Source organism: Pantherophis guttatus, chromosome 1, assembly GCF_059756535.1.
Source record: "Pantherophis guttatus breed Tessera chromosome 1, ASM5975653v1, whole genome shotgun sequence".
Taxonomy (NCBI): Eukaryota; Metazoa; Chordata; class Lepidosauria; order Squamata; family Colubridae; genus Pantherophis; species Pantherophis guttatus.
In genome coordinates, this window is record NC_142063.1 from 334646517 (window position 1) to 334672132 (window position 25616).

At 43.5% G+C, this 25616-nt stretch overlaps 1 protein-coding gene across 8 annotated transcripts in view; it reads right to left on the reverse strand.

Annotated features, from left to right (window-relative positions):
- Positions 1-1695: 1695 nt before the first annotated feature.
- CALN1 (calneuron 1) overlaps positions 1696-25616 on the reverse strand; it is a 423249-nt gene continuing 399328 nt past the window's right edge. For 5 of the 8 annotated variants that reach the window (XM_034420798.2, XM_087889567.1, XM_034420804.2 and 2 more), the window contains 3 exons: positions 8218-8347; positions 8100-8135; positions 1696-2114 (listed from right to left, as the gene is read on the reverse strand). In XM_034420798.2, the coding sequence (XP_034276689.1) occupies positions 1987-2114; positions 8100-8135; positions 8218-8347 (294 nt within the window). In that variant the 3' untranslated portion in view covers positions 1696-1986. Of the gene's footprint in view, positions 2115-8099; positions 8136-8193; positions 8348-25616 lie in introns of all 8 variants that reach the window. The other 3 variants (XM_034420802.3, XM_087889583.1, XM_087889587.1) reach the window with 1 other exon arrangement.

Here is a 25616-nt window from a genome sequence, read left to right on the forward strand (position 1 = left end):
GATATGTGTATGTGAATGCAGAAGGCAAACAGCAAACCGTTTCTGCAGCGTTGCCAGGAAAATTACATGGTTTTTTAAAAAAATATATACCTATATATACACACGAACTCACCAGAAACTAAGTTTGACTTTATATGCACACAGACCACACACATACATACACCCACAGTAAGACCTGCTTATCGGTCCAATGGTCTATCAAGTCCAGTGATGGACTTACCCCTCGCTGCAGATTTCAAATGAGAAGCTTGTAGCTTAGCATGAAGGATTTTGTGGCTTCTTGTGCTGAGCAAGGAGTCAGGCCTGAATGACTTAAGAGGTCCCTTCCAATTCATACAAGTGAATTCACTCAGTAGAATTCATTCCAATGTATGCATCTGTGCATCCCCTCCATACATACTATATGTGCTAGGAAAGTTAAGGGAAATGCAAACAAGGGAGAAGTAGTACTGTAGCTACACTCCTGTCTATGGCTCGCCGAGAACTATGTTCATACAGTTTATTTCATAGAATTATGGATAATTCGCACAATATACTGAACCCTAAAACTATTGAGCAGGCTGTGCCTCCATATTACGTTATCCCCCAGCACCCTCTCAGATATAAACTGAGGTCAACTCAAACCTGACCCACCTCTGCTTCATTTGCAATCAATCTGGTTTAATCCCACAGATAGAAGAAGCATCATTCAGTTTGAGGGAGCTTAATCAGAGGAAAGTCACATGAGTTACAATCTCACTCACGTAGTCTGGGGGGACACCAAGGTGTGGAAGATAAACTCTGGCACCTCTTTTCTAGAACAATTTCCTCTCCTTATCACATATCACCAAGCTGTTCCTGGCTACTGGTTGACTGAGCTATCATCATCTTTGCAGTTAAGGCTATTATGGTCTGTGGTGGTGGACCAATCCATGCTCTCACTGGAAAAACTCAACTGAGATGTCCATCCTAAAGCAGGAACAACTTCACATCAGGCTTCAAGACAATTAGCACTTCCTTGATCAATTTTAAACCCTTACCCTACAATCATGTATATATATATATATATCATTTACCTCTAGGATCATTGTAGCAAAATGTGTTAAGATAGTAAGCTGGAGCAACCTCCAAAATTCTGTTTGGAAATCTTTGTATAAGACAGATTTGAGTAAGATCAATAGAGACTGAATATTGACTATGAAGCTATTTATACATTGGATCAAGGCGCCCAATAACTTTTTACAGCATTGTTGGAAAACAGGATAGGAAGGAAGACTCTGCATTGGCTTTTGTGAAATGCCCAGCATAACTTCGTTTTCCTTACATAAAAGTGTCGATGGGAAAAGCAGAAAGTGGATGAGTGGAATGCACTGGTTGGAAAACACAAAACGCTGGACCAGTCTTATGTCTCGTAGATGAAGAACAAAACTCCTCTGAACCAGCTTCATTCCTATTCGTGTCTCCAGACACAGATTTCTCACAAGTTCCTTCATCAACTTGAATCAAAAAACCCTGAAGTCTGATGAACTTGTAGAAACCATGGTCTCGAACTTGCTGTGGTGATGTGGACATTCCATTTCCTGGAATGTGGGACATTTAAAAACAGATGCGTGAAAGTGTCCAGTAGGCGACCCTACCACGCAACCAGCGCTGAGACTTGATCAATGCATCCTTGTTTTCATCTACTGCTACCACATCAAAAATATAATTCAGGGCTTATGGTTTTCTTCTTTTTTTTTATTGCATTAGGAAACGGAAAAAAAAAAACCATTAAAGCATTAAGACAGCCCTTTGATGTCCCTGCCAAGAGGATATGGTTGATTTACAGATATGCTGCCGGATACAGTTTCCTTGCTGAACCGTTCCTCTTAACCTTCGCTCTCGTTCACACCTGCTCTCTCTTTCTTTCTCTCTCTCTCCTTTGCCCGTTGATTTGAAAGTTGGTCAGGGAGAAAGTTCACCGGGCAGCATGCGCATGCGTGGATCATTTGTTTCACAGTGTTATGGCTACTCCATGCCACTTCGGAGGATTTGATTGGCTGCGATCAACATGACGCTGATAATAAAGGCCATAGCAAAAGCGCATATTAAACTCTTCCGTACGCAGGTCTGTCGGTTTTGTTTCTGGGAATGCACTAAAAAGAAAGAAAGGAAAAGGAGGGGGAAGAGTTAAAAAGTTAAAAATCAATTCTTTCTGTTTTAACAACAGATGTTGGTCTTTTTTTGGAGCAGTTTTTATCTGGCCTATAAAAGGGGAATCAAATAACAATTACAGCAGCATGTAGACTTATAGACCGCTTCACACTGCTTTACAGCCCTCTCTAAGTGGTTTACAGAGTCAACCACTTAGGCGAGACCGCCTTCTGCTGCCAATAGCCTCCCACCGACCGGTTCGCTCGCACAGAGAGGGCCTCCTCAGGGTGCCATCGGCCAGACAGTGCTGGCTGGCGACCCCCAGGGGAAGAGCCTTCTCTGTGGCAGCACCTGCCCTCTGGAATGACCTACCCCCTGAGATACGCACGATATCAGACCTCCGGACTTTTCGTCGGGCCCTGAAAACACACTTATTCCATCTAGCCGGGCTGGCTTGATCCCATCCTCTCAGTTTTAATTGAATTCGGTTTTAATTGGGTTGTTTTAAATCTTGGGCCGAAATTATTTAATTGTTTTTTAAACTGTTTTTAAATTTTATATGCAATGTTTTATCTCGGCTGTACACCGCCCTGAGTCCCGCAGGAGAAGGGCGGTATAGAAATAAAATAAAATAAAAATAAATAAATAAAACATATTGCCCCCGACAATTTGGGTCCTCATTTTAATGACCTCGAAAGGATGGAAGGCTGAGTCAACCTTGAGCTGGTCAGGATCGAATTCCTGGCAGTGGGCGGAGTCAGCCTGCAATACTACATTCTAACCACTATGCCACCAAGGCTCCAAATGTAATTGCTTCCATGAGATTTCTTGTTCCTTGTTCTCATCTACTGCTACCACATCAAAAATATCAAATATATATATATATATATAAATCCCACTGGAGAAAATAGATGTGCAACGCCAGGTCTGTAGTAAATAAAGCCCCCCTCATTTGTGATCTTATTCAGGAGGGGGGAGCGGACCTGGCGGGTATTACGGAGACCTGGTTGGGCCCGGAGGGAGGGGTCCCTCTGGTAGAAATGTGCCCACCAGGCTTCCACGCATTCCATCAGCCGAGGCCTCAGGGGAGGGGCGGGGGAGTAGCGGTTATTATTAGAGAAGGTCTTAGGCCGAGGGAGACCACTGTTCCTCAGACGGCCGGTTGTGAGTCCCTCCTTGTGAAGTGAGGTCATGGGGTTCAGATGGGCTTGTTGATCACGTACCTGGCTCCCTGCCACATGGCTGCAGCCCTGCCCGAGCTACTCAATGTTATCGCCGCGGTGGGCGAAGTGGGGGATTTTAATCTGCCGTCCACGGGTGAGGCATCTGAGGTGGCTCGGGAGTTCATGGCTTCCATGACGGCCATGGACCTGACCCAGCTAATTCATGGCCCTATGCACAGGGGGGGAAACACACTGGACCTGGTTTTTGTCTCTGGACAGTGGTTGAGTCATCTTGAGATAGGGGACATAGTCATTGAGCCCTTGTCATGGTCGGATCACTCTCTCCTTCGCCTTGACCTTCGAACCACGGTACCCCGCCACAGGGAGGCGGAACCAGTAAGATGGTACCGCCCCAGGCGCCTGATGGAACCTGATAGGTTCCAGATGGAGCTTGGGCCAATCCCTGAGGATCTTGCACACGCCTTGGCTGGAGACCTAGTGGCCGCCTGGGATAGAGTGGCCGCTGGAGCTCTGGATCAAGTAGTGCCTTTGTGGCCTCTGACCCGGCGCCGTTCTCACCTGGCTCCTTGGTTCACCGAGGAGCTGAGGGAGATGAAGCGCCGGAAAAGACGCCTAGAGAGTAGTTGGAGGGCTAGTGTTTCTGAATCAGACCGGACACTGGTAAGATCTCATATTAAGAATTACCTAGTGGCGATAAAAGCAGCAAAATGTACCCATTTTGCTGCTCTTATTGCGTCATCAGATAATCGCCCGGCCACCCTGTTTAGGGTGACCCACTCCCTGCTCCACCAGGAAGCGTGGGAGGACCCCTTGGAGGGAAGAGCTGAGGACTTTGTTCAATATCTGCATGACAAAATCACTCAGATTCGGGAAGGTCTGGATTCCGACTGGGTAGGGCCAGCAAGGGTGATGGAGGCAGGTCTTGAGAATGTTATCTGGGACGAGTTTGATCCTGTGACCCCAGATGATGTGGACAGGATTCTGGGCAGACTGAACGCGACCACATGTTTGTTGGACCCGTGTCCCTCCTGGTTAGTACTGGCTTCCCGGGAGGTGACGCAAGGCTGGCTCCAGGGGATTATAAATGCTTCATTGGGTGAGGGTACCTTCCCTGCCGCCTTGAAGGAGGTGGTGGTGAGGCCTCTCCTCAAGAAGCCTTCCCTGGACCCGGCAGTATTGGCTAATTATCGTCCAGTCTCCAACCTTCGCTTCATTGTGAAGGTTGTTGAGAGTGTGATTGCGCGACAGCTTTCCCAGTACCTGGATGAAACGTCGTATCTAGATCCATTCCAGTCGGGTTTCAGGCCTGGATACAGCACGGAAACGGCATTGGTCGCGTTGGTTGATGATCTCTGGAGGGCTCGGGACAGGGGTTGCTCCTCTGTCTTGGTCCTGTTAGATCTCTCAGCGGCTTTTGATACCATCGACCATGGTATCATGCTGCACCGGTTGGAAGAGTTGGGGGTGGGAGGCACCGTACTACGGTGGTTCTCCTCCTTTCTCTCCGACCGGTCGCAGTCTGTGTTGACAGGGGGGCAGAGGTCGACCCCGAGGCCCCTCATATGTGGGGTGCCACAGGGATCGGTCCTCTCACCCCTTTTGTTCAACATTTATGTAAAGCCGCTGGGTGAGATCATCCGTGGTTTCGGGGTGAAGTACCATCAGTACGCTGACGACACCCAGCTGTACATCTCCACCCCGGACCACCCCAACGATGCCCTTGAAGTGATGTCCTGGTGCCTGGAGGCCATACGGATCTCGATGGGGAGGAACAGGCTCAGGCTCAACCCATCCAAGACTGAGTGGCTGTGGTTTCCGACGTCCCGATATAGTCAGCTGGTGCCATCGCTGACTATTGGGGGTGAATCATTGGCCCCCACGGAAAGGGCTCGCAACTTGGGCGTCCTCCTGGATTCACAGCTGTCTTTAGAAGAGCACTTGACGGCCGTGACCGGCAGGATTTTCATCAGGTTCGCCTGATCCGCCAGTTGCGTCCCTTTCTAGATCGGGACTCCCTACACACAGTCACTCATGCCCTCGTCACCTCTCGTCTGGACTATTGTAATGCTCTCTACGTGGGGCTCCCCTTGAGGTGCACTCGGAGGCTCCAACTGGCGCAGAGTGTGGCCGCACGGGTGGTTATGGGAGCAACATGGAGCTCCCATGTAACACCTCTCCTGCGCGAGCTGCACTGGCTCCTGGTGGTCTTCCGAGTGCGCTTCAAGGTTTTGGTTACCACCTTTAAAGCGCTCCATGGCTTAGGACCTGCTTATCTACGGGACCGCCTGCTACCACCAATAGCCTCCCACCGGCCAGTACGCTCCCATAGAGAGGGGCTCCTCCGGGTGCCGTCGGCCAAACAATGTCGACTGGCGGCCCCTAGGGGGAGAGCCTTCTCTGTGGGGGCACCTACGATCTGGAACGAGCTCCCCCTGGAGATACGGAGGATCCCGGATCTTCGCACCTTCCGTCGCGCACTTAAAACATTTTTATTTCATCAAGCTGGCCTGGCCTAAATCTTCTCCTTTTTAAATTTAAATTTTAAACATAAATTTTAATTTGTTTAATTATGGGGTATTTTAAAATTCAGCCTAAATTATTTAATTCATTTTAATTCATTTTAAATTTTGTATTTCTGTGTTTTATCTTCTGGCTGTTCACCGCCCTGAGTCCTTCGGGAGAAGGGCGGTATAGAAATTTAATAAAATAAATAAATAAATAAATAAAAGATGTAGCTCAGGGTTGAATCATTGCACTCTAGAAATGGCTAGTATTTACTAAGTACGCAGAAGTAAAAAGTTGGGGCTGTAATTTTACTTTGTAATTTACTGAAAAAAGTTGGAAATCAATGCTTCCCCCTCACGTTTTTTCCTTTACCCCACACTTGTCCTTTCTTTTCCCTTCCCATTTCCCTACTCTCTTTATTTTCATCTCTATTTTAAAATATACAATTATAGAATCATTGGGCTGGAAGCAGTGGTGAAATCCAATTTTTTTTTACTACCGGTTCTGTGGGCGTGGTGTGGCTTGGTGGGCGTGGCAAGGGAAGGATACTGCAAAATCTCCATTCCCACCCCACTCCAGGAGAAGGATACTGTAAAATCCTCATTCCCAACCCTCTCTGGGGTCAGCCAGAAGTGGTATTTGCTGGTTCTCCGAACTGCTCAAAATTTCCGCTACCGGTTCTCCAGAACCTGTCAGAACCTGCTGGATTTCACCCCTGGCTGGAAGGGACCTTGGAGGTCTTCTAGTCCAACCCCTCCCCCTGCTCAAGCAGGTGACCCTATACTATATTCTGGACAAATGGCTGTCCAGTCTCTTCTTGAAAACCTTTTATTATTTATTATAATAATCCTGATAAAAACCTCTGAAAAAATAATAAAAAAGAAATATTGGATTCTTGGTGTAATGGATCGTTAGTGCAACTGATAATGTTAACTTTGCCTTATAATAAAAAGTCTACAGGAAAAAAGAGACCACCAAGAGGCCAATATCTTCCAGGTGATCATTTAAAAACACTCTCAAAAGGAAAGTCAGAAGGAAAGAAGTACTAAGCCACATGATGGCAGTAGATCCTGACAATTTCCTCAACTACCAGGCCCACATGTTGTACAAAGCCATGATTTAAATAATTTGTTAAATAAACCACATTTGGCTGAGCTTTAACTATCTTCTTGGCCAGGGGTGGGCAACTGTGGCCTTTTTACAACCTGTGGACTTTAACTCCCAGAATTCCTGTTCCTGAAGTGGCAGAATCTAGGGGCAGAGTCAAAAGAGGAATCTATGTAGAATCTCTACATAGACACAAAAAATGACTCAGTCCAACTCCTCTTAACTTCCACTAACCCTTATCTGGCACCAAAATAGTATTAACTCAGGGGTGAAATGCTCTTGGTTCAGACCGGATCGCCTGATCCGGTAGCGATGGCGGCGGTTGGTGGTTCGGAGAAACGGTAGCAAAAATCCCTGCCCTCCTCCCCATGCCCAGCTGTGCCGCACAATCATCAGAGGCTTTTTTTTTACTTTTAAAAGCATTTTTTCTACAACCTCTTCAGCTGAAAAAATGCTTTTAAAAGTAAAAAAAAAAGCCTCTGATGATCGCGCAGCTCAGCTGGGATCATCAAAGGCTTTTAAAAGAAAAAAAAACCTTTTTTCTTTTAAATGCCTCTGACGATCCCAGCTGAGTTGCTTGATGCAGCAGAGGCTTTTTAAAAAAGCCTCTGACGATCAGGCAACTCAGCTGGGATCGTCAGAGCCTTTTGAAAGCATTCTCCGAAGAGGTTGTAGAAAAAATGCTTTTAAAAGTAAAAAAAAAAAAAAATTGGCCACGCCCACCCAGTCACATTATCCCCACACACACACACCAAGCCACACCCACAGAACTGGTAGTAACAAATTTTAGATTTCATCACTGTATTAACTGTTAGTTGAATGCATTCCTATGCATAGTGCATAGTTCCATTAAACCAGTTTAATTGGAAGCTCACGTGTGATCCTGGACTTTCACATTTTATAGTCCCACGATCATGTGACCACGATTCATGATTTTCTTTGCTGGAAACCAGTATTTACTTCTGGTTTCCAGCAAAAAAAAAAAAAAAAGCCATTGCAGACAATGGTTCACTTAATGGTCATGGCATTCATTTAATGACTGCACCGTTTGCTTTACAAACATCACATTTAATTAACGACTGCTGCCAAACATGGAAAATCAGGCTTGGTCGCGTGATTGCCTCAACTTATAACCTTCATAACATATGACACAAATTCCAGGCTCCGGTATGGGAGAAAGTTGAGGATTACCTGTACAAGTGAAACATTTCACTTCTTCAACGCGCTCTATGAGAAAGAAGAAAGTCAAATTATTTTATGTGCTCTACGTATGACAGAAACCCACCTTCAAATTCCGTTTGACAATTACCAGAGTTCTCATTTAAACTCTCCTCTTCAGTGATGATAATATTTTCAATGTCCTTCATTGTTAAGTGATCCTGGAATGCATGATAGAGGATGTGTTTAAGCTCCTCCAGTGTTATCCGTTGCATGTCAAACTAGGGAGAAAAAGTGAGAATTTAGTCAGAGTTTACACTATCAAATGCTTTTGCACTTTGTTCAAATCTGTTCCCCAATTTTATAAGAGATATACGCCCATGAAGAAATGCCTCTTCTCAGAGCTTTTCAGAGCAAAATGAAGCTTGGGGTTAGCCATTGAAATGGGACCTGCTGCCTTCCCAAATCCAATAACCAGTTATTGTAATTAAAATTGTACAGCTCTTGGGATATCCTCAGGATGTCTGTGAAATCTGCACACACACACAATATCAATTGTTTGGTTTTATCCTAAGGCATCCTTCTGAAGAACTTGAACACAGAACATGACTGTGTGAAGGTTAGCTGGATGGACCTTTGGAGGCTGACCTCCTCAGTGTGAGACACAACCAAGTAGCTATGGAATCTATGCAGAGACATAACAGAATAACAGAGTTGGAAGGGACCTTGGAGGTCTTCTAGTCCAACCCCCTGCTTAGGCAGGAAACCCTACACCACTTCAGACAAATGGTTATCTAACATTTTCTTGAAAACTTCCGGTGTTGGAGCATTCACAACTTCTGGAGGCAAGTTGTTCCACTGATTAATTGTTCTAACTGTCAGGACATTTCTCCTTAGTTCTAGGTTGCTTCTCTCCTTGATTAGTTTCGACCCATTGCTTCTTGTCCTGCCCTTAGGTGCTTTGGAGAATAACTTGACTCTCTCTTCTTTGTGGCAGCCCCTGAGATATTGGAACACTGCTATCATGTCACCCCTGGTCCTTCTTTTCATTATTTGTTTATTTACATAATTCCTTTGGTTACATCATGAAGCAGAGTCATGTCTATATGGAAGTTGGCTGAATAATAAGAGAACATAGACAGGAACAGATAGTCTTCTAGTGTCTATGGAGATTCTCAATCATCCAGGTCATGGTTGTCCAAGAGGTACTTTTCCAAAAGGCAACTAGACTTAACTGAACTGAAGAAGGTTTTTGGATGAGAAGCAAAACATTTTAAAGGAAAAAACCAAGAAAGTCCAATTGCCTTTTGGAGAAGCACCTTTGGGATAGTCTTCCAGTCCAATCCCATCTGAACAGGGCACCCAAGACTGCACACTCAACACAAGGAAGCAAGCATTTTATCCTGAGATAGCAACAGATTAGGTGTCCTGGGTTGGATGAACCCAATAGTTACACATGTACACATATATTATAATTACAGGTAGATACATAGACATCTAACTTAAAAAAAACATAATTCACTTCTGTCCTTTACTTTCCGCACAGACCCATTAACTATTTCTTATTCTTTTATGCCATCGCGATCATTATTTAAACATTCTGTTATCGCCTTTTATTTAATCTATAAAATCCCTTTATCATGTTTGCAATAATATTTCAGTGACAACATTTGACGAGGTCAGGGAAATGAGCAGTTCTACTGAAAACTCATCATATCTATTGGTGAATTCTCCATGGATTCCATATATTTTTGTGAATTAGATATCGTATGATGTAGCTCAACAAAAAGCAAAAATCTCAAACCTCTGGTAGTGGTGATGATGACAAATAACAATAGCACAACAGCTATAGGTCGTCCTCAATTTTCAACAGTTTGTTTTGTGACTGTTCAAAGTTACAACACTGAAAAATGTGACTTATGACCGTTTTTCATAGTTACGACCTTTGCAGCATCCCTATGATCACGTGATCAAAATTCAGATGCTTGGCAACTGGTTCATATGTATTTATGATGTCCTAGGATCATGTGATCCTTTTTTGCAACCTTCTGACAAGCAAAGTCAAATGGGGAAGACAGATTCACTTAACAACCAGGTTACTAATTTATCAACTGCAGTGATTCACTTAACAAATGTGGCAAACCAGGGGTGAAATCCAGCAGGTTCTGACAGGTTCTGGAGAACTGGTAGCGAATATTTTGAGTAGTTCGGAGAACCTGCAAATACCACCTCTGGCTGGCCCCAGAGTGGGGTGGGAATGGAGATTTTGCAATATCCTTCCCCCAGGAGTGGGGAGGGAATGGGGCTTTTGCAATATCCTTCCCCCAGGAGTGGGGAGAGAATGGGGCTTTTGCAGTATTCTTTCTCTGTCACACCCACCAAGCCATGCCCACCAAGTCACACCACGCCTACCAAGCCATGCCCATAGAACCGATAGTAAAAAAATTTGGGTTTCACCACTGCTTAACACATGTCTCACTTAAGAACATACATTTGGGACTCACTTGTGGTCATAACTCAAGGACTACCCATACAGAAACCCATACAGAAACCAAAAAAAAGAGCCTTGGTACTACAGGGGTTTAAGGCACCCTGTTATTAAGCTTATTAAGACCAGCTGCCTGCAATTACTGCAGGGTTCGAATCTCGCCAAGGCTCAAGGTTGACTCAGCCTTCCATCCTTTCTAAGGTAGGTGAAATGAGGACCCAGTTGTGGGGGCAATAAGCTGACTTTGTATAAATATACAAAAGGATGAAGGCTATTGCTGAGCACATTGTAAGCCGCCCTGAGTCTTCGGAGAAGGGCGGCATATAAATCAAATTTAAAAAAAAAAAAAAAAATTGCACACAGCACAACGTAGCACAAATACAATCTATGTCAAGTATCAGATCCTAAACTCTAAAACTGGTTGATGCCGGATACATATTTTTAAGAGTGAGCTTGATAGAAGAGCTGAAAAGGTTATTATTCTCCTGTTCCCCACAAGAGGTAGCCAAACACATTTTTTAAAAAAACAGCTCATGAAATGTGATTGTCACAAATGACACTGGCTTTTTATAGTAACTCCAGATGCAAGAGAAAAGAAATGCAGAGTTTGTAAATCACCCAGTTTATGACTTGGTAAGTCAGCCAGTCAGGTGGGCATCACTGTCAACCGTGGATGAAAAAAGGATAAAATTTTAGCAATTGATTGATTGCTATTTTTAGTAACGACTGTGCAGGTGAAGTGGTTGGGTAGGTGAGCTTTTTGGCATTATAGCATAGGTTTCATTGAGTCACAAAAAGGAAAGTTGTTTTTTTTTTAAAAAAAATGCCCTTGCAATTATTACATAGAACTCCACATTGCACAAAGAGCATCTTTTAAAACAGAAATAGAACATTGGTCTTCTGGATGGAGGATGAAAACAGCCAGAAATGAATGGAAGTTGTTTTCAAATTATTTGGATGATCAGAAGCTGTGCTGAGTGCTCTTACTTTCAGATACAAGGTATACGATGGCTACAGTCAGATCCGGTTGATGATGGATACGTCCTCACTGCCAGAGATAAAATACAGTACAAGTATTCCTCACTTACTGATTAAAGTTGGGACTGGTAACACTTTTGCTAATCATCATCATCTCCTTTTCACGATCCCATAATCCCATGCGGGGTAGAGTCTGGGCAACTGAATAAAGCTAGCAGAGTGTTTTAATGGCCGGATGCCCTTCCTATCGCCAATGCGGAGTTTTGTTCAGAAGATACAATCCCAGTGTGCCCAGAGAGAGAAATATCTGCCTCTACCTAGTATCAAACTCACAGCCTCATGACAGGCCACAGCACCACTCCCAACACTTTTGCTAATGATGCAGTCATAAAGTAGAACATCACGTGACCATGCCTGAGTTACCAATGCCAGTTAATCAGTTCTACTTGAAGTTTAGCACCATGTCACATGACTGTGACCGGTTATAAGTCTCCTTTTCAATATTTTTGTGACTTCAAATAATCACAGAACAAGTGGTTGGTGGAGGAAGATTAGAAGCAATTTTTTTTTGGCTATCCTTCAACAAGTGACAAAACATATCGTATTTTTCGGAGTATAAGACGCACCGAAGTATAAGACACACCTTAGTTTTTGGGGAGGAAAATAAGAAAAAAGCTGATTGGCAGGTGGATCGGCCTCCCAGAATATCCCCAATCAGCTGATCCCAGAGGTGAATTTTAGCAACAGGTTCCTTGGTTGTGAGCTCTGTGCCTTGCTTCTTTTTGCTTTTTTTCTGCTTCTGAAACTTCTGAAACTCCGTTTCAGAAAAAACTTTTTTTTCTGCCTCTGAAAGCCTCCAAAACAGCTTCAGGAAAAAAGCCTCTAAAGCTCTGTTTGGGGGCTTCTTTTCTGAAGCTCTGTTTGGAGGCTTTTTTTCTGAAGCTCTGTTTGGGGGATTCTTTTCTGAAGCTTCGTTTCTGATGCTTTTTTCAGCCTCTGAAACCTCCATTTGAGAAGCTGGGCAGGGCTACATTCAGAGTATAAGACACACCCAGATTTTCACCCTCTTTTTGGGGAGAAAAAGATGCATCTTATACTCCAAAAAATATGGTAATCGCCTTTAGCGACTTTCAGAAGCTAAGAATAATCCTTGTTATTGAAGAGGATTCCTGGACAATTACCTATATCAGAAAGATTGCAGAAGAAGAAAATGGTGTTTTCTTCTATATTGTTGTCAAGGAAACAACACAGAAGTTGGGCTTAACTCAAAGGACACATTGCTTGGTCTCAGACATTAAGTAACATCAGCCCCAGTGAGGATTTGGATGGGAGACCACCCAGATTAGTGTTTTTCAACGTTGGCAGTTTGAAGATGTATGTAGATCAGCTTCCAGAATTCCCCAGCCAGCATGCTGGTTGAGAAGCATTGACCTAGATATTTCAAAGCTTTAGGACAGAATGGGAAGTTGGAAACACAAATTGTAAGAGACAATAGCAACTCATTTCTGCAATACTGCCAAGGGTACAGATGTAATCACCCAAAGTGAATATATGTAGTCACCAGAAATCTAGCTTAATTTAAGGGTGCCTATGTGTATTTTTCATAATGTGTGTGATGACATCATGATGCATCCAACATCACTGTGATTTCTGCCAGATGCCTATCACTTTATCCTAAAAGATAAAGGTTCCCCTTGCACATATATGCTAGTTCCCGGCTCTAGGGGGCAGTGCTTATCTCCATTTCAAAGCCGAAGAGCCAGCGCTGTCTGAAGACGTCTCCGTGATCATGTGGCCTGCATGACTCAATGCCAAAGGCACATGGAACGCTATTACCTTCCCACCAAAGATGGTCCCTATTTTTCTACTTGCATTTCTTACGTGCTTTTGAACTGCTAGGTTGGCAGAAGTTGGGACAAGTAACAGGAGCTCACCCCGTTATGCGGCACTAGGGATTCGAAACCCCTGAACTGCCGACCTTTCGATCAACAAGCTCAGTGCCTTAGCCACTGAGCCACCACGTCCCTCTTCTGCCAAGGGTACACTTTATCTTAGCTGCAGACTAAACACCACTTAATACATTACTCCCTTATATTACTCAGCTGACTGTTAAGGTCAAACTATATATACATCTTAGCACTGTGTTTCTTATTCAGGCTTTCAAAACAGTGAGATTGGGTCATGATGTCTTTGAGTCTCACTTACCAGCAGTTACAGGTAGTTCTCGACTTACGACTATAATTGGAACCAGAATTTCTGTTCATATGTCCTTGTGGTTGGGTCGAGTTGGACCTCATTATACAACACTTTTTAAGGCACACGAACTCCTGTGGTTGTTAAATGAATCCAACTTCCCCAACTGGCATTTTTGTCATTTTTTTTTTTTTGGCCAGAATTTGGCAAAAAGATTTCAGCACAATGATATTTATGTCATATATTTAAAGTCTTAACTTTCTATTCTTTACATATCTTACAGCAGGAGTGTCAAACCCAAGGCCCGGGGACCGGATCTGGCTGGTGGGGTCCTTAGATCTGGCCCATGGGGCTGCCCTGGAAACAGCGAAGGACTGGCCCGCAGTGCTTCTGCCAGTGAAAATGGAGCTTGGGAAGGCTGGGTGCGGCCCTCCCGAGCTCCATTTTCACTGGCAGAGGGTTGCAGGAGGCCATTGCAGCTGGAAACTGAGCTTGCAAGGACCGCAAGTGGCACTCCCAAGCCCCAGTTTTGCTGGCCGAGGGTTGCATGCGGCCGTCGCAGTTGAAACGGAGCTTGGGAGCCTGTTTTCGCTGGCAGAGCATTTGGGCCACCACAGGCGCCCCTGACATGAGTGATGTTGAGCTGGACACACCCACCTTGGCCACACCCACCCCGGCCCCCTAAGGTCAAACACAACCCTGATGCAGCCCTCAATGAAATCGAGTTTGACACCCGTGCCTTACTGTGTTGGCTATAAATCGGAGTTCAGGAAAAGTGGATATTCTATCATTAGTTTCATCTTAAAATATTAATGTAATGTAATGTAAATGTAATGTAATGAGCATGATGAATATTTAGCTTTTGCATTCGAAGTTAGGTATACTCTGGTTTCTTTTCAAATCATATAAATCTTGGCCTATTACTGAGCTTTTCAAACTGACCTGCAAAATTTTGCTTAGAGAACGAAAGAAAGTGCTATAAATTAATATTAGTCTGAATCGAAACCCTCCGCCAAATTTTTGACAATTTTTCTGCTTTCCTGTGAAAGATACGGCTTTTTTTTTTTTTTTTTTGGCCTCTAACCAAGGTCATTTTAATCATTCTCTTGAATAATTTTTGGGAAACATCCATCAGAGATGAAAGCCTTTGCAGAGATTCTCGGAATAATCTCACAACCAAGAGAGATGGCAGGATCCCTTGATCATTCTAAGAAAGGTTTGAAGTGAGTAGGGAATAGGTGCCTTAACCTGTGGGCCAAGGGAACACAATGTGAAGATTTCTTGGCAATAGTTCAAAACTGATTTTCCATTGAGTTTTTCAGAGTTTTTATTCCTGACTTTTCACAATGTAGCTCAGGTGATTTTGCATTGTTGTGGCCTGTCAGCCGCCGGCCCCTCCAGCAGACAAATCAAATGAGGAGGAGGCGTGGGGGTCAGGGCCAGCATCATGGCAACCTGAGAGCTCTGAGGGGGAAGAAGGAATGGAGCTGTCAGAGAGAGAGACAGAGAGAGAGACAGAAACAGAGACAGACAGACAGACAGACAGACAGAGGCGGAGCCTGGGCTGTCCATCAGCCCTCAGATGGAGAGTCAACAGCCCCCAGGTCTGGACGTGGCTGATGAGGAAGAGGAGGAGCAGCTGGGTCCAGTGCCCAATGCGTGGATGCACAGAAGGCAGAGGAGAGGAGAGCAGTGGAAATCTGTGGGCTGATCCCTGGGACGGAAGAGCCACCGCTGCTAGTGAAGCCCCACCCTAGCTCTGGGGATAAGAGGCAGGGGGCGGAGATGAATAAATGTGGCAGACAACTATTCATCTTCTGGCTGGCCGGACTTGTTAGCCTGCAATGAGTGAGAGACTTTTTGCCAGGGCTGCTGGCGCTCCTAATAAAGGAATCTTTGATTTAATTAAAGAGGGTTTGTTGTGTTTCGGGAGCTGAGTCAGAACCAGGGGTGAAATGCTCCTGGTTTGGACCAGCTCGGGCGAGTAGGTAGTGATGGCAGCGCGCAGTTCGGAGAACCGGTAGCAAAAATCCCTGCCCCCGATCCCAGCTGAGTTTCCTACTTGTTGCAAGGGCCATTTTGGGTCTAGCACAGCTGCTTTTATATTGTGGGTGAGCCAGTTGTGTTGTGTTGTGTTTTGTAGGTTAAAAAAGGGCAAAGAAGTGACATTGACTTGGCCACGCCCACCTTACCAACAAGCCACGCCCTACCAGTCACCTTACCACCAAGCCCCGCCCACTAATTAAGCCACGCCCACAGAACCGGTAGCAAAAAAAAATAGATTTCACCCCTGGTCAGAACACTCATCTAAGCATTAACTTAGGCTGTGTCATGCCCCCATCGGTGTCTGAATCTGCGATGTAAGATGAGCTGGCACAAGAACTGACAGCGAGTGAGATGGCAGCTCTGTTGGCCTTGGAGGAAACTGGGGAAGGGCAGAGTCCGTCTAGGCAAGGCTCTTCAGAATTAGTAAGGCCTGCAGGCAGGGAGGCAGGATGAACAGGATTGACAGAGCTCAGATAAGGAGCAAGAACCCACCCCTTCCTGATGAAAGGGCTCGGAGAGTGCAGGGAAGGCGTGATCAATGCAGATGGAGCAGACTACTTGTGAGGAGAGTGCCCCGCCTATCTTCTCCAGGCACACCTGAGGAATGAGATGTAAGGAGATGCAGTGGGGACGGGCATTTGTCAGGAAGAAGCACTGAGTTCCTGAAGTGTTGCGTGCCGACGTTTGAACTTGCCAAGAGTCCTTCCATTCCTTTTGGTGTTCTGGACTAATTACCTGGATCTTTTGCTCCCTGAACTCCTTGATTTGCTCTTGTTTTACCAAATTCATTTGGGATTTATTGCAATGCAACTTTGGCGCAGACAGCGCTGGGCTGGACTAATTGCAGCCAGAGGCTGCTTGAGGTTTGTGTGGGGGTTTGTTATCACTCTGCTCCGGGACTTGCCTGAAATGTGGGAGCATTTGGGGAGATTTGGAGCAATAAAGGGGCTGTTTGAACTGCCAGCTATTTACATTATCTCTGCGCCGGTGCCCTGGGTCATCACAGCCTAGCTCTTGCTTAGTATCTGAATGCTGACAAGGTGGATCAAGATGGGGCAGGAACAGATTTATGCCATATGGACACCTGTACGTAATACAGGTAGTCCTTGACTTACGATCACAATTGAGCCCAAAATTTCTGTTCTTAAGCAAGACATAAGTTACATGAGTTTTGCCCCATTTTACAACCTTTCCCGTCACAGTTGTTAAATGAATCATTGCAGTTGTTAAGTTAGTAAGACGGTTATTATGGGAATCTGGCTTCTCCATTAACTTTGCTCATCAGAAGGCCGCAAAAGGTGATGACATGATCCCAGGATACTGCAACCATCATAAATACTGTATGTATCAGTTTGCTAAGCATCAAAATGTTGATCATGTTACCATGGAGATGCTGCAATAGTCATAAGTGTGAAAAATGGTCATAAGTCACTTTTTTCAGTGCCATTATAACTTCGGATGGTCACTAAAGGAATTGTTGTAAATTGAAGATTACCGTAGTGGGAAAAGAGAGAGATAATGTATATTAAAAAAAAATGATGTTTCCCATTTGTCCTTTAAGGGTTGACCTCACCTTACACAAAAGCATGAAAAAATATGCAAATCAACAGTAAAGGAACAAGCACTCAAGAAACAGGCTGCAGACTAATACTTGGTAGGGAATTAGGATCCTTCAGTGGCAACCATTAACAGATTAACAGAGTTGGAAGGAACATTATAGGTCATCTAGTCAAGCAGGAGACCCTACCCCTACACCATTTCTGACAAATGGCAGTCCAATCTTTTCTTGAAAGTCTCAAGTGATGAAGACACGAAGATCTTGGAAAAGATATTCAGATGCCAGAATATATCTATTATCTCCAAAGATTAACATTGTGCAAGCCATGGCAAGCCCTGTGACATTCAATGGAAGTGGAAGTTGGACTTTGAAGAAGCAGGATAGGAAGAGTATTGAAGTTTTTGAATTTTGGTGTTGGGGAAGACTCCTGGGAATACTGTAGATAGCCAAGAAAACAGGCCAATGGATCATAAAGCAAACCAACCAGTTCTTACTCAAAACACAATGTCAGTTTTGGAAGACAATTTTCTTTTTTTGCTTCTTAACTGCCACATATTTTAGCTGGGGAAGTTGGGAATGGGTTGTTGTTGGAGCGGTAGAAAGTTAGTCATAACAACATTCCATATTCAAGGACTTTTGCCTGCGTCTGATAGAGACTGCCTGAAGATTGTATCTGGTGGAGTGTGAAGAGTTGATTGGACAATGTGATGAACTTGTAGGTGTGGGGCAGGGCTGTGAACTGTTAGAGAACATCTATCCATAGGTGTTTTTTTTCTTTTTTTAATAGGATACTGGATGTCATCCAGGTCATGGTTGTCCCAAAGGTGCTTTTTCAAAAGGCAACTGGACTTTGTTTCTCCTTGAAGAGGTTTCACTTCTCATCGAAGAATTTAATTGAGATTTATGGCGGGAATGATCAGTGTGTGTGTAAATCTCAGAGTTCTGTTTTCCTCTCTTTTGTCCTCCTTGTTTTTATGTGTGTATGTCTAAGTCTTTGTGCACCCTTGAGGTAATTGTAACTGTAAAATGTATCTGATCTCTAGAGACAAGAATTTTAAATTGTTACAGAAAAAAAGAAAGGTTGAAGCAATGAAAAATGGGAGAGAGAGAGAGAAAAAAAAAAGAAAGAGCCTTTGCCCTGTGTTTGTCTGGCCAACAAGAACAGAGTAAAGAGAACTTTTCATTTTATTTCTATTTTTTTTCCTTCCCTCTCTGTATCTTAAAGTAACAACTCAAGTTTATGAGGAAATGTTTTAAGTTCATTTACAAGAAAAAAAAATCAGTCTTGCAATCACTGTATGTGTTTAAATGGTTTTACCTGTTCATTTCTTTCCCAAAGTATGTGAATCCAGTTTTTTTCTTTTTCATCTGTTGTGTCTCCATTTTGTTGAAACTGCATTATCTGTTTAGTAACTGCAATACTGTTGCAATACTCACGTTTTGAAAAAAAAAGGAGGGATTGTAGGAAGTTAGCACCCACCCCTTTCCTAGAAGAATGAAATATTTTGGGAAATATTAAAAAAGGCAGAATATTATGTTTCCCTGGATAAGAAATGGAGAAGCATGTTTTAAAGACGAAGCAGCTCCCATCTTCTTGCCCCCACCCTTTGTCAATGGGCCAGAGGCAGAAACTCAATCTTTGTCAATTGACCATCATCTGCAACACAATAGGACCCATCTAGCAACAGAAACTCACCACATGGCACCTGGGAAGATAACATCAGCCAGCAAGGCTAACTAAAACCCCCCACCCACTGGGAATCTGACAACCAATCAGGATACTTTGTCTGGGCCCCAGGAAGTTCAAAGCCAGAGAGGGCATAAAACCTGGGGACTCATGCGTCTCGGCCCCTTTTTCTGTTTAGGAACTCAAACCATGCGATCCTGTCCACCATTAAACCATCTTTCCAAGCAGTCTCCATGTTTTCAGTGTCTTTTTTCCCACTTGGAGCTGAACTCAGAAGGATATTTCTTCTAACACACCTTTGGGACAATCATGGCCTGGATGACAGAGAATTGCCATATGATTGACAATGACTTGAAGGCAGACAATCAATCAATCAATCAATCAATCAATCTTTCAGAGGAGAGGCTGGGACTATCCTAGCAAAGTTTGTAAGAAGTTGTCTTTAAATAGGAATGTCAGCTCAAAGGGAAAATTGCAAAAGTACATGTGCATTGAAGAAAATAGAAAAATGCATTTATTGTGGAATGATGTGTACAAAAATATTGGGAAACCTTATTGCATGCTTTCATCCCCCCCATCCCCCAGAAATTTAGGATATCTGAGTGGCGAAACAGAAGGAGAGAGAAGGAAAACTCAGATCAGATGAAAGAGATTAGGAAAAGCTGACATTTGTTGCTGTTGTTTATTGGATCGATTGATGGGTGCAGAGTATATGCCCACAATGGGTCACTAAAGAATTTTGTCACACAACTTTTAAAGCTGTGTGGATTAATGACACTCCTGTGGACACTTTTATAGTATCCCATTGAATGACAACTATATCTTTCTCCTTATCCAGGTGGTTTACAGGCTACAGGATGAAATATTAATGATGAATTGTATTGATGAATTGCATTATATATATGCAAGTATGAGTTAAGGTCATAATTTCAGAAGGGAAAAAAAAGGAACGAGAGAAGATGAAGCTTGTGCTAAATTCTGAGGAACATATGTCCTGTGCCCCTATTTCTATCAACCTGGATAGATTACTTTACAAATTAATTATTAGAATAATAGCTGCTATTTTGAGAGGAAAAGTGGTAAGGGAAATTAATCGAGAAGAGCAAGAGTACTGTATGTTGTCAAATTGCAATTATTATTCTAATAAATTTAATGGATACATTTATATTCCTCGTGTATACTGCACGAGTCAAAAAGAGGACTGTGAAAATATTTACAGACCCCTCGCATCCTGGACATAAATTGTTTCAACTCCTACCCTCAAAACGACGCTATAGAGCACTGCACACCAGAACAACTAGACACAAGAACAGTTTTTTCCCGAATGCCATCACTCTGCTAAACAAATAATTCCCTCAACACTGTCAAACTATTCACTAAGTCTGCACTACTATTAATCTTCTCATCGTTCCCACCACCCATCTCCTCCCACTTATGACTGTAAGACTGTAACTTTGTTGCTTGTATCCTTACGATTTATATTGATATTGTTTCCTGATTGCTTATTTGTACCCTATGACTATCATTAAGTGTTGTACCTTATGATTCTTGTTGAACGTATCTTTTTCTTTTATGTACACTGAGGGCATATGCACCAAGACAAATTCCTTGTGTGTCCAATCACACTTGGCCAATAAAGAATTCTATTCTATCTATTCTATTCTCTTAATCTCTGCAGTTTCAGCAGAATGGTATTTCTTAACCTCAGCAACTTTTAAGACACGTGGACCTCAACATCCAGAATTCTGCAGCTATTTTGTCTGTGTGTGTAAAGCCAGGTGGATAATCTGGAGCCAGTCACTCTATCCCAGCTCTATGAAAGAGGAAATAGCAAATCATTTTCTGAAACCTTGCCAAGAAAACTGCAGGGTCTTTTAGGCAGTCACCAAGAGTCAAAAACGGGCACAAAAGTGCACATACATATACACACAGAGATATTTATCACTAAAGTTCATTAAATGTTTGGCCCAGCATTAGCCAATCAAGCAATGCTTCCTCCTGTAGAGCTTGCTAAAAATCTGGGAAACAGAGTCAGCAAAGAAGTACAGGGCATCCTTCTCCAGGGTTCACAAAGCTTTTGCTATCTCATCATCAGCCAGAAGACAAAAATGCAAGATACAAATCAGTGGTGAAATCCAAATTTTTTTTTACTACCTGTTCTGTGGGCGTGGCTTGGTGGCCATGGTATGGCTTGGTGGGCGTGGCTTGCTGGGCGTGGCAGGGGAAGGATACTGCAAAATCTCCATTCCCTCCCCACTCTGGGGCCAGCCAAAGGTGGTATTTGTCAGTTCTCCAAACTACTCAAAATTTCCACTACCGGTTCTCCAGAACCTGTCAGAACCTGCTGGATTTCACCCCTGATACAAATTCTCCAGAAGCGAGGGAAGAAAAGTCTTAGAGTTAGTTGCAATAAGATTTTGGCATCAAGCGCCACGGAAATCAAGAGATTCAGGCGGTTCAAATGAGTATGAAGATTTATTGCAGGTTTGAGCTCTCTACAAGAATCTGACCAACTAGGATCAAGGGAAATGAGTGGGAGGTAAGAAAGGCAATCAAAGTGGGCTGGACTTAGATTTCTTTTGGGTGCACAGGGACTTGTGACTTATGACAGGTTTGACCCCTCCCTCTGGCTCAGCCCGGTCATCTCCTACATTTGGCAAGTTAGCTGTCCCAGCAATCTGCCAACCAAGATGGATGGAACTGGCAAGAAAAATGAAAATATCATCATGGCCACAAACTGGACACAGTCTTTGTGTGTAGATTTCAAAAACAGCTTGATAATGGTCTAATACAGTGATGGCTAACCTTTTTGCCATCGCATGCCAAAAGTGGGGGGAGTGTGGGGGTTGCATGTGCACGTGCCCATAATTCAATGCCCCCCTTGCCCCGCTCCCTGCATGCACACATGACCCCCCACACTCCCCCTGCTTTTGGCACGCAACGGCAAAAAGATTACCAGTGGACCCATTTTTCACCCTCCCCAGGAGCCTGAGGAGGGTGAAAATGGCCTCCCCCACCCCCCACCCCCGGAGGCTCTCTGGAGGCCGAAAACGCCCACCCAGAGCCTCCGCGCGAGCCCTGTACTTACCTGGCATCCAAAATGAGCTGCGTGGAGACTCCTGGGAGGGGAGGGGCAGCGTGGGTGGGGCCAGCCAAAAATCAGCTGGAGCTGAGCTAGGGCAATGGCTTGTGTGCCCAGAGATATAGCTCTGTGTGCCACCTGTGGCACGCATGCCATAGGTTCGCCATCAGGGGTCTAATATCAGAATGAAGGAAATTTTGCTGATCTGGCTTTGTGAGTTCAACATAGTGACAGATCTGATTGATTGGATGGTACTGTGACATCATTATTACTACCAGTGTATTTCCTAAAACCACGGCTCATGATGAATTAAAAAGAAACCTATTATCAAAATTACACCAAGTTGTTGCTGAGAAAAGAGAAATGAATAGGGTCAAAATTGGGTGGAAAAAGGTAACATCTGGTTATCGGTAAGCAGATCACTCGGAGAACAGTCAGCTTCCCCCAGAGAGTTTTATTTTCTGCTGAAAATGTTTCTCTCCAATAAATGATTTAACTTTTGAAAATGGTTTTAGGGTTAAGCTCAATGACCTGTGACTCAAACTGCTCTCAAGCTAGCAACTAAACACATTTAATTTTTATTGGTGTGTGTGTGTGTGGGGGTGTCAAACTCTTAGCTAACTATGACATGGACATGATGAATTAAAATTTCTCAGCAGCCAAATATTGGTTTTTTTCTAGATTATTCATGTTGTTACAAAGGGAAAAAAATACATTCTACAAATTATCTCTTATATCATGACTACTTAGTCTTGCATAAGTAGCAAGAACTTAGGAGCAAGACTAAGCAGATAAACATTTAGGTGTGAGGAACACACAACTAAATTGATACCCCCCTCTCTACAGTGTTGTCCGTGTGTCCTCATATTTTTGGGCGAACAGAATACTGATTTACTATGTCATTGATATTGGCCCTCTCATCATCTCCACTTTTAAAGGCGTTCTTAAACTAATTTTTGAACCAGAAACTAAAATAAAAAATTAGATATTTATTGTTCAAATTACTTAAATTCCTGAAATCACAACAGTTCTTAGCACAAACTTGCCACAAGGAACATTGTCCAACAGGATTCTTTGAGTAACATGGGGATGTAACAGAGTATATCTCCAGCCATTGGATTAACAGATTATATGTTATCAAGTCATTTTAGACTCCTAGCAAACACGTATATATTTTTTCTCCAGCTCTCCAGCTAACAGATATTGTATTTCCTAGTCACACCTGGGTGTGTGGGTAGGGGAGGGGGGATTGCTCGGCTAAGATTAGTTTGTTTATTTATTTATAATGTTTCACTCTAAAAAGATTCACATTTTATTAGTTTATAATATCAAAGCTAAAATATTAGTTAAAAACAAACCCCTACGAGTTACTTCTTCAGACTGCTGAAGTAAAGTCAAAATAAGCATATATAAGCAGTTACATCATCATCATCATCATCATCATCATCATCATCATCATCATCATCATTATTATTATTATTATTATTATTATTATTATTAATTTATTTATTTATTTTGTATACCACCCTTCTCCCGAAGGACTCGGGGCGGTGAACAGCCAGCAGATAAAATACAGAAAATACAAAAATTAAAACAATATTAAAAACCAATTAAATTAATTTGGCCCACAGTTAAAACACCCCCATATTAAAAAACCCATAATTTAGCAATTTAAAATTAAAGCAATTTAAAAAATATGGTCAGGTCAGCCCAGCTTGATGAAACAAAAACATCTTTAAGGCACGGCGGAAAGTGCACAGATCCGGGATCCGCCGTATCTCCAGGGGCAACTCGTTTCAGAGGGTCGGTGCCCCCACAGAGAAGGCTCTCCCCCTGGGGGCCGCCAGCCAACATTGTTTGGCCAACAGAACCCTGAGGAGCCCCTCTCTGTGGGAGCGTACTGGTCGGTGAGAGGCTACTGGCGGCAGAAGGCGGTCTCGTAAATACCTGAACATTAGCAAAATCAGGGCTTAGGAAACAAGCAGACTTTAGACAGATGGATCATGGATCAAAATACCGGATGACTCTCATTTCTGGATTTGAAATACTTGGTGGGCCTTCCCTTAATAGATCTCATTTCTTAATAACGTTCCCATAACCTGGGCTGCAACAATTTGGATGGCAACTAGATGGCAGCAAACAGCAATGGGGGAAACAGAACTCTTCTCTGCCATCTAGTGGTCAACTAGATTTTTTTCAGCCTTGATGTAGTAGACGTGTAATAATGTCATTCGTCTGCAGCAAAATACAGAAGGGTTACCATGGTTACGAGAAATGTTCCTAGTGTCCAAGCTATGAAACTGAGTGTGGTTCTAATCCTTAGTGGTTGACTTGCAGAAATCACTGCTCATGTATGAGCCATCTGCCAATCGGGCTTAAAAGAGATTTTTTCCCCCTCCCTTAGGAATGACAGATGACATTAAAAAGTAATAACTGTCAGCTGCTATCTGTTTTACAGTGGGGCGATACATCTATGAGTCATCATACCAATTGCTTTGGTGTACTTAGACCGATATTTTCTAAATAAGCAACCCAGTTTATTTAGACTAGGTTTTTAAAAAAAATAATAGTTGTAGTGGGAACTAAGCATCTCAAGATACCTCCATGGGATGGATTTATTTATTTATTTAGCGCATGGCACCACTGGATGGAATAAAGTTGTGACTGTACGAAGTGCAAATAGCAGTAACCAAACCCAAACCCAAACCAGAACTAGACCGAACCCTAATCATTCTTCCTTTCAATTAGGGAAAGTAAAGGCAACTGAATCCTTTCAATAATAGAACCACTAGGTAACTAGGATAAATAAAGGTCTGCAGCATTCAATCTGGGTTGCTCACTGAGACCAAAGATTTAGTTTTCTGAGCTCTTGGACTCGTGCTGGAGCCCATCCTCAGGGGGCTTCTCTCTCCCAGAATGTGTGCTTTGGGCTAGTCCATACTTGGTATTTATGAGCCACAGTGGCACAGTCAGTGGTGGGTTGCCCCCGGTTCGGACCGGTTCGCAAGAACCAATAGTAAAACCGGCAGGAGGCTCCGCCCACCGACCCCAACATCATTAGGAAGCTTCTGCGTATGCGCAGAAGCGCACACGCATGGCCCCATTGCAAACTGGTAGTAAAGGTAAGTAGAACCCACCCCTGGGTGCAGTGGTTAGAGTGCAGTACTGCAGACTACTTCTGCTGCCTGCCGGCTGCCTGCAATTTGACAATTCGAATCTCACCAGGCTCAAGGTTGACTCAGCCTTTCATCCTTCTGAGGTTGGTAAAATGAGGACCCAAATTGTTGGGGGAAAAATGCTGACTCTGTAAACCGCTTAGAGAGGGTGTAAAGGACTGTAAAGCGGTGTATAAGTCTAAGTGCTATTGCTATTGCTATGTAGTGCCTGGTTGTGTGTAGCCCCTTAGCTGTCGATTGGGGTATTGATCGCGGTCATTGTCCTTGGCTCCTAAGTGCCTGATAAGCTGGTGGTAAATCAGCACTGCTGTTGACTGAGGACTTGGCAGCACAAGGAAACAA